This window comes from Octodon degus, unplaced genomic scaffold (assembly GCF_000260255.1).
Source record: "Octodon degus isolate 3935 unplaced genomic scaffold, OctDeg1.0 scaffold00126, whole genome shotgun sequence".
Lineage (NCBI taxonomy): Eukaryota > Metazoa > Chordata > Mammalia > Rodentia > Octodontidae > Octodon > Octodon degus.
This window is the reverse complement of record NW_004524702.1, coordinates 7,810,788-7,820,382: the sequence shown is the minus strand read 5'-3', so window position 1 is coordinate 7,820,382 and position 9,595 is coordinate 7,810,788. Positions and strand designations below refer to the sequence as shown.

Sequence of the window (9,595 nt, the reverse complement as noted above, 5' to 3'; positions counted from 1 at the left end):
TTGATTCTTAACATTTTACCTGGGATGACTCTAAAAGCCCACAAATTAAAACAATCCTCCCTTAATAGCAATCCCTCCTCTTCAGAGAACAATGCACAGCAAACATCTTTCTTTTCAAGGAATTCCATACAGAACAAAGCCATCATCCTTATTCTATGTAATTCTTGGTTGCAGCATATATAGATTTGCAAAGGGAGAGGAGGTGGCCAGAGATTCTACTTGGAAAAGGACTAACAACACAACTTCCCGAGATCTAACTTTAAGGAAATACTCCTTAACATTTGGTGGAAATTTTGGTAGGAAATATTAAAGGTAATTCATTATCAAGCTTTGGGACATCTCAAATTCTTTAGTTACTGTAGGGTCTGTGCAATAGCTCTTTCTCACCTTTTCCAAACAAGAACAGCAGCAAGCAAAGAGAAACAAAGCAAACGATCACTAGTACACTCCAAACTTAATGTTTGGTATTATGTAAAAACTAGTCTAGCATTTTCACAAAAACAGTATTTACATAAAATAAACATTCAAATATTTCTGCTGGTGCTATGAAATTTGTTCAGAAATAAAGCAGAAACCAGTTGTAGTGGGAGGGGGGAGTGAAAGAAAGAGAGAAAGAGAGAGAGTGTGTGTGTGTGTGTGTGTGTGTGTGTGTGTAAGATCAGGAGAGACAGACTACTCTTGTAGGTAGATTTTATATTTGTGGCCAGTAAACAATGTAATGCTTATCTTCAGGAGGGAGAATTTCAAAGGATAGAAAAAGATCTAACATCTAGCACCATTATCAAAACAAACTTTAACTCAGAATCATTTGGATTTTTACCATAAAAAAATAAAAGTGGCAAAGTATCATCTTTGGTTAAGAGTTCAATTATAATGAAACCAATCCTACAGTTCTGAAGGTAATAGATTTTATGTTTAACTTTACTGCTAATATCTGAGAACCAAAATATATTTCACTTATGCAACCCTAAAATGTTACATAAAATCTATCAATAATTTTCATTTTTCTTTAAAATTTCAAAGTGAAGGTGTCAAAAATGTACTATAGAGGAAATGAATGGATGAAAATATTTTTGCAAAGCTTAGCATTATTACACATTTATAAACAAAACTTTAAGCATCCTAACCTTGTGTATTTCTCTATCAAAGCATAACCATGTCCAAATCCAACCAGCTGACAAAAAATGAAAATAAAGGGGCAGGAGACGGCTCAGTAGAATAAGCGCTTTCCTGGCAAGAGCAAGGACCTGAGTTCAATCCCTAATTCCACAAAAAAAAAAAAAAAAAAGAAAGAAAAAAGAAAAAGAAAAGAAAGAAAGGAAAGAAAAACTCAAGGGAAAAAAATCATGTTAAAAGGGCTTGGGTACTAACCTTATAACCCATTTTTACTTTTTTAAAAACGTATTTGGTACCATGTCTCACTACACAGCTTAGAATCATAGTGAACCTCCTGCTGTCAGCCTCCCTAGTGCTAGGATCATAGACGTGTGCCACCACACACGGTCTCAGTGGCTGGCTCAGCATGCTGAGTGGTGGGGCTGGCGTGACCTGTGGTGCCAGGGATCAAACCTGGGATTACAGGAGTGAGTCCCTGCACTCCTGTAATCCCAGTGCTAGGGAGGCTGAAAACAAGAGAATCACTATGCGTTCAAGCTGCATAATGAGACCCTGTGCCAAATACATTTAAAAAAAAAATTCCTCAGTTTTATATAAGTTTTTAGAAGAGACTGAATACTATGTTTTTAAAGCAAGTGCTGTTTTCTAAAAGTATATCAACCTAGGAAGATGAAAAATATCTAGAGTGATGTTCACCAAATGATAATGATGTTATTTCTGGGTGATAGAATGAATATATCGTAACACTTTTTTGAAAATCCTTCTGTGTAGCTGTCTGTACTGCAGAGTTTTAAAAATGAATATGTATCATTTCATGGAAAAGTTTTTTAATAAAGAAAAATCACATTTAGATGCAAATGTGTTTGTTATGCACAATATGCATTTATATTTTAAAGAATATTCATAATTTATAACCTTCAAAAATCCTTGACAAAAACTTACAGGAGAAATGTAACCATCTCATAGGAACAAAAAAATCAAGATTTGTCATTTTCATTGTAACATGTACAGCTAACTACATATGATAAATTAACTTTGTTCTTCATTTCAGAGACCCAGGCTATGGAAAGATGCCAGGTGGTATGATGTCAGAGGCCTGGCCCCTTGAGGGTCAGGTACAGAGGACTGACACCACATCCTAATATGACTTTACTTCTTAAAGCCACTGCAGAATTTAACTGTCAATCACATTTCACACTGCAGTTTCTGTGTGCTGCTGTCACATCCACCTACACCAGGTACTTTTCTATCCTTTCAGTTTTATTTTCTTTCTTTGTGCATCTGGGATCTGTCACAGCAGTGGTTCCAATCTTGCCAGCACACTAGAGTCATCAAGGGAGCTTTAAACCATACTGATGACTGGGTCCCTGCCCCAGAGACTTTCATTTAATTGATCTGGGTGCATTCTGAACAATGAGATTTTTCAAAGTTCCCCAGGTGATTCTAATGTGTAGCCAATGCTGAGAACTACTGTATCAGAGTCGTCTTTAACCTTTTCTCAGCTGTCTCTGTTTCCCTGGTGGGCTCTGCTCCAGTTCTTCATGCTCACTTTCATCCACAGGGACGAGAAAGAAGATAAATGACCACATACCTATAGTAGCAGTACATGGAATACACAAACTCTCAGTCCAAAGACACCAGGGACATCTAGTATTCATATACCTTACATTTTGTAGCACAGTTGAATCTAAGAACATAAAGTCTTTTGTGAGAAGAAAAAGGCTAGACACCCCTCATAATATCATCAGGAGTCTTACACTCTTGGGAACACTAAAAAGTGATTAAAATCCAGCTGAATTAAACTTGGGTGGCTGAGAGGGCAATGAAAATGGAATTAATCCCTACTTTCAGAACAGAACAGACTTTTAAATGCCTAGGTAGTCATTCTCCTACCTCTCGTTGCTGCTGGTTCAAATTATGAGAATTTCTCTGACAAAGAGCAATTGTCTCAACCATGGTATCTTCAACATCCTTCAGTGAGGGGACCTCTTTGGTATCTAGATTCACACAGTACAAGCATCATTAAAGATATGTTACTGATAATCTCAGAGTTTTTGTGAAAAATTAAACTTATCCTTTGTGTAGTCTTGGTTTTTGATAAAGACATGATATTGAGGCTTAGATTAGGAAATAGATCTATGTAAATACTTGTCATTAAAGATACACAGAAAGCACATCATACTTAGCATTTTAATATACTTTTAGCTACGAGACTCATGGGAGGGGTTAGCAGAGAGTAATCTTCACCCACCTTGTTCTATCATCTCTATCCATATTTCTTTTCCTTTTTAATTTTTTTTTTTAAATCTTTATTTATTTGGTACAAGGTCTCACTACGCAGCTCAGACTCATAATGATCCTCCTGTCTCAGCTTTCTCAGCGCTGGGATTACAGGCGTGCGCCACCAAACCCAGTTTTGGGGCCGGCAAGGCATGGCAAGCAGTACCAGGGATCCTTCTGGGTCCTTCTGCTTGCCAGGCATGCACTTAGGCCACTGCACCCTACCTGTATTTCTTAAACATAGTGATTTTCCCCAAGATACTGTCTTAGTCGCTTTTCAGTTTTCAATCATCTCAGTCATTTTTGCAGTTATTAAAATATACCTCAGCTTTTATTTTTTCACATTGTCCACGTTAAATTTTCAGATGAAGCTCAGACACAATCTCCATATGATGTCCTGCATGCACTCTGAACTTTATATACACACAAAACCCAATTTACATATTTAAAATCTGCTTGCCCTACATTTCCAATTTAAGATAATGGAATCGTCTGTAAGTCAAGCACTTTATACACGTATCTTCATCACCCTCAGCGCTGGCTTCTCTTAATTCCATATACACAAGTTAAATGCTCTCTTTGATTCTCCCTGCACACATGTGCCCACTACTCTTACCCTAGTGAGCTCTGTGCACATGCACGTGCCTCTGCAACAGTCTTTCCATTAATGTCACTTCACAGATACACAAGGGTTTTCTTGAGCACAAGTCCAAACCGATCACTCACTTTCACAAAAGTAATCAAAGATTACCAATTCTTAAACACAGAATGTAAGTAAGCCTCTGACTCTAAGTAACAGTCAAGATTTGGACGCATTTTCTGGTCTTCTGTGCTCTAGCACTGCCAGATTATTTCCTAAATTCTGAGGTTCCTACCTGGGCACTTCAATACTCATGTCCTCCTCAGCCTAGCAGATCCTGACCCTGCTTTGTCTAATAAACTCCTCTTCCTCCCACTAGATTTAAAAGTCATACCTCCTATAAAACTCTGATCCACTGATTGCCAACAAAGTCTTCCAGTTTTCAATGTTCCTTTGTCATTCTCACTCCAGATAAATGCTCCATTTAACTTGTTTAATCATTTTTATGTGTAAAAAATGTCTCCATATTTATAAGACTATACGTCATTAAGAAATGCACAGCTGCACTTTAGGCATCTGTGTATAGCCAAAAGAACTAAGCACAATGTCTTACAACTAGAAATGCTTCGACAGTCTTAAGGATAGTGTGGAAATCAAATCAGAAAGCAGACAGCTATCACTGGACTGATTAGAAGACTATTACTGAAAAATGTATTCTCATTGGAATTTTAAAAGGGGGCTTTTCAAGACATACCACCTATAAATCTTTGTAGCAACTGAGGAAAAACATTCTTCTCTATAACTCTTTCATGTAGTCTGCAAAATTATTCTCAGAACATTATATTTTATTGCTTTGCTTTCAAAGAATACAAAATAGTGATAGAAAACACTAGAAATGATACAATATTTCACTAAACAAAGTAACAGAATTCAACAATGGTTGCTGCATTACATGATGCTATCTTCAATTTTGTTTAGATTAGTAAGATACAAATGTGTAAGATTCATTTAAAGAAAAAAACAAAATAATAACAAAGAAGTTGTAAGAAATTCAAGAGGAAAAAAATCAGTAAAAACAATTTTTTAAGCATTATCTACTCCTTTCAAAAGACTAGTAGAAATCAACAATTATCCAAATTGTTCTGCACATTACCTAAATATATTTTTCCCTTCTTTCATTTGTCCTTTTCCTCATCCCGGCTTTTCCTTCCCATTGAACAATTTCTTTCCCTTTCACAGTATCTGTTGTACCTTTTAGGTTTTCATTACTCTTTCAGGTTCTCACACTAGCGAGATAATATAATGTTTACACGTGGATCTGATTTATTTCACTTACCAATATAGTCTCTAGCTGCATCCATTTATCTACAAAAGCCTCAAAATCTCTCTTTATAGCTGAATAATACTCCATTGTGCAAAAATACCACATCTTTTTTTTATCCATTCTTCAGTTGATGGGCATTTGAGTTGTTTCCAAGATTTAGCTATGATAAATTGTGCTGCCATAAACATGGTGCACATATATCGCTGTGGTATGATTTCAGTTTTTTTTTTGAAAAATACCTAGGAGGGGAATAACTGGCTTGAATGGGACCTCCAATCCTAGCTTTTTGAGGAATCTCCATACTGACTTCCATAATGGCTGAACCAGCCTGCCCTCCCATCAACAGTGGAGAAGGGTTCCTTTTGCCTCACAGCCTCTCCAGCATTTGTTTTTGGTTGACTTCTTGATGACAGTCATTCTTTCTGAGGATAAGAAGGTATCTCAGCATTGTCTTAATTTGCATCTCTTGAACGACCAATGATGCTGAATTTTTTCATATATTTATTTGTCATTTGTATCTCTTCTTTGTGAAGTGTATTGTCATCTCAAATGCCCATTTTTGGATTGGGTCTTTGGATTTTGGAGGCCTGATTTTTTAAAAATTCTTTACATGTTCTAGGTAAGAGTCCTTTGGAGTCCTTTGTCTGGTGGACAGTCTGCTATAAATGTCTTCTGTGGGTTTTCTTTTTACTCTGTTGGTGATTTCTTTTGACATGCAGAAACTTTTTAAAAAGATGAGGTCCCAATTGTTCCTTCTTTGAAGTATTTCCCTTGCAGTTTGTTTTTTAGAACATTACATTTAAAAAGTAAAATATCATAAAATACAATAAGCCTAATTAAACTGATTCAATATACACTGATGATTCAAAAGTAATAATTAGTTTTGAAACATTTAATTTTCTGAATATTGCTTAATCTTAATTTTTGTTCTAAGATTTATACTGTATCTTTGACTTACAATTTATTTAAAAGACACTGTATGATATCTTCTCCTAGTATTAGAAACTTTAAAAAGTATATTTCCATTTTCTGTTGACTAAAAAAAAAAAAAAAAAAAGAGGTTTGTACCTATGTTGTTTATTTATTATTTCTTGCCTATATCTTGTAATATGAGAAACTACCTTGGCAGTAACAATACACAATGTACTAACCATTGTTACTCTCCTAAAATCTCGTTTTGAGATTTTGTACCATTGTTTTTATTTTTTTTCTTTAAAATAAAATAATTGATGTCAAAAAAAAGTAATAATTAAATTTTTTTATGTATTTAGTACAGGGTCTATAGAGTCTCACTACACAGATCAGACTCGTAATCCTATTTTCAGCCTTCCAATCACTGGAATTATAGGGGCATACCTCCACACCCATCTCAATCACTGTCTCATTGTGCCCCAGGGGCAGGGCTGGCATGGCACACTGGGGAGCGAACCCTGGTCCCTGCACCTGTCTAAGCAGGTGCTTTAATCCCCTGAGCTATCTGGCTGGGCCTAAAATGTTTAGATTATCAATAAGGAAGTCAATCAAGTGTTTACCAAAATATCAGTATAATTCAAGGTGTTGAAGATATAACACAGATTCTATCTCAGACCTAGTCATAAAAAATATAAATTATCTAGAGAGAATTACGATTAAACTGTATTAAAGGAATGTGTGGACCAGGGGATAAAAGAATAATGTTGCATTAAAGAGGCAGGATAATCTAAAAACCACCTATCAAGAGATTTCCTAACTTTCAGGTGAGCTATTTTGAAAATGTCACAAAATATTAAAGCAAACTATCTAATTCAAAAATGTATAAAGGACTTGAATAGACATTTCTCAAAAAAAGATATACTAATGGCCAAAAAGAGAAAATGAAAAGATGTTCAACATTATAATTATTAGAGAAATGCAAATCAAAACTACAAATGAGAAATACTGTCTCACATCCAATAGAACTGCTATTGCTCCGCACACAGATCCCCTCCTCCAAGTCAGAAAAAAAAAATCGTTGGTGAGGATGTGGAGAACCTGTAACCCCTTTGCATTCTGTGGGAAGGTGAAATGATACAACTGCTATAGAAAAAGTATGTTTGTTCCTCAAAAAAATTAAAAAATTAAAAATTACTACTTGATGGGGCCGGGGAGATGGCTCAGTAGAATAAGCACTTGTCTGGCAAGTGCAAGGGCCTGAGTTCAATCCCCGGTTCCGCCCCCCCAAAAAAAATTACTACTTGATAGAGCAATTTTGCTGTATACCCAAAAGAAATGAGACCAGGGACTAAAAATGTTTTTTGTACAAACATGTTTATAACAGCATTAGTTACAATTAGTCAAAAGGAGAGAGCAGGCTAATTGTCTATCAAAGTATGAATGGAAAAAACACAGTATATGTGTGCAATGGAATATTATTGAGTCATAAGAAGAAAATGCTGATGTTTCACATTTATGAACCTGGAAGACATTATTCTAAGTGAAATAAGACAGTAACAAAAGAATGAATGATATATAATTTCTCAATGTGATGAAATGTAGAAAAACAAAGTGCAATGGTAGTCTAGGGACTAAGGCAGGGAAGAATAGGAAGTTGCTGCTCAGTGGGTAAAGATTTTCAGCTTGGGGAGATGAAAACCTGGGGGATAGATAGTGATAATATTTGTGTAATAATGTGAAACTATGTAATGTAACTAAACTGTATACTTAAAAGTGAATGTTATCTTACATATATTTGACTATTATTTTATTTTATTTTTTTTTGGCAGAACCGAAGATTGAACTAAGACCCTTGCACTTGCTAGGGAAGTGCTTATTCCACTAAGCCATCTCCCTGGCCCCTAAAAGCTGATTTTTTAAATGTCAACTACCATATTGAAAGTTTTATCTGTGTCAAAAGCACTCAAGATTCTACATTGTTTAACTGCTTTGAGCTAAAATTTAGAAACATTCGCTATTACTGATTAAAGTTTTGATTTTCTATTTACCATATTACATTAATTTTAGGATGTTAATTATGTATCTCATTTACACATAACCAAATCACAAGTACAGAAATCTATCCAAAAAGATAATCAAGAACAGTAAACAGTGTCTCATTTCCTGTACATTTAATCCACTGACAATTAGCATTACCAAGCCACAGCAGTTTAAATATGATTTTCTATTATGAACACCTGAAAACTAGCTAAAATTTACACCCAAGTTAAAGTAGATGAATGGTAATTATGCAGATGGACCAATGTAATTGTTACCTAATAAAGGAAGCTTACTGAACATTTCCAAGAACCTGGGGTATGTGGAAGAAAAAATTGTAAATTATATTCAAGAACTTACTCTCACCTTGACGTGTTATCTCTTGAAGTTTGCTTTGCAGTCTCTACATAAAAAGAATATAGGAGGTAACAACACCTTATATTTTTATTCACCACATATTTGAATTAACATTTTTTTAAGGCTAAAACCCCAAGAAATACCAAGATTTTTAAAGATGCTTCCTTAATGTCATTCAGAAGTAATTACTGTCTTCATAGCTAGCTGTATGGGAAGGGACCCAAAAGATCAAATGTCACTCGTTCTGCCCATGTTTGCTTCTGTTTTACCACCACACAGTCCTTCCTGGCAGCTTTCAGGCAAGGAAATGAGGCTTAGGATACATCCACGCTCTGGATAAGGGTATGAAATTTACTAGATTATGAGAATAAGAGGTAGGCTGGGTGGGTAGGAATGAAAAGAACTGACAAATGGGCACAGTTCTCGGTGTGCTTTCTCCCAAATATTTAGCTGTAGCATCCACTGCTCTACTGAATTCTAGATCTTTGGATGCCTTTAGGCTGATTCCAAAGGTTTCTTACTACACATATGAAGCTGATACTAATACATCCCCTCTACCTAAAATTTGCTCCTTTTTAAAGGTTCCTTTATAGACCAAAAACTAACAGAATTTTAAGCCAGAATCACCATTCACTACTCCTTCTTACTCATTTTATACCACAGTGAGATGGATCACAAATTCTAAAATATATCCCCTACCCACCATGGTACTCAGAATCGAATCCAAGGCCTTCATGCTGAGCTATATATCTCCACTTCTTTTTAAAACTTATTTTGAGACAGAAGCTCAAAAAGTTGCCCAGGAGAGAGCAGAACCTTTTATCCTCCTGTTTCAGCCTCCCACACCACTCACACCTGCACTACTGCAGAGGGCTTTCAGGTGCTCTCTGCTTTCACTGTTTCTTTTCCCTTCTCTGCATCTCACCCTCATACCCCTACCTAATCTCCCACAGTTAATAGACCTCTCTATGAGACAAGTAAGTCAGTTT

The 9,595-nt window shown here is 35.7% G+C and overlaps 1 protein-coding gene across 1 annotated transcript in view; it reads right to left on the bottom strand.

Moving 5' to 3' along the window:
* Vps8 (VPS8, CORVET complex subunit) overlaps window positions 1-9,595 on the bottom strand; it is a 241,770-nt gene that overhangs the window by 62,330 nt on the left and 169,845 nt on the right. Inside the window, 2 exon segments of the mRNA XM_023700650.1 lie at window positions 3,010-3,113; window positions 8,610-8,652. Of these exon segments, the coding sequence (XP_023556418.1) occupies window positions 3,010-3,113; window positions 8,610-8,652 (147 nt within the window).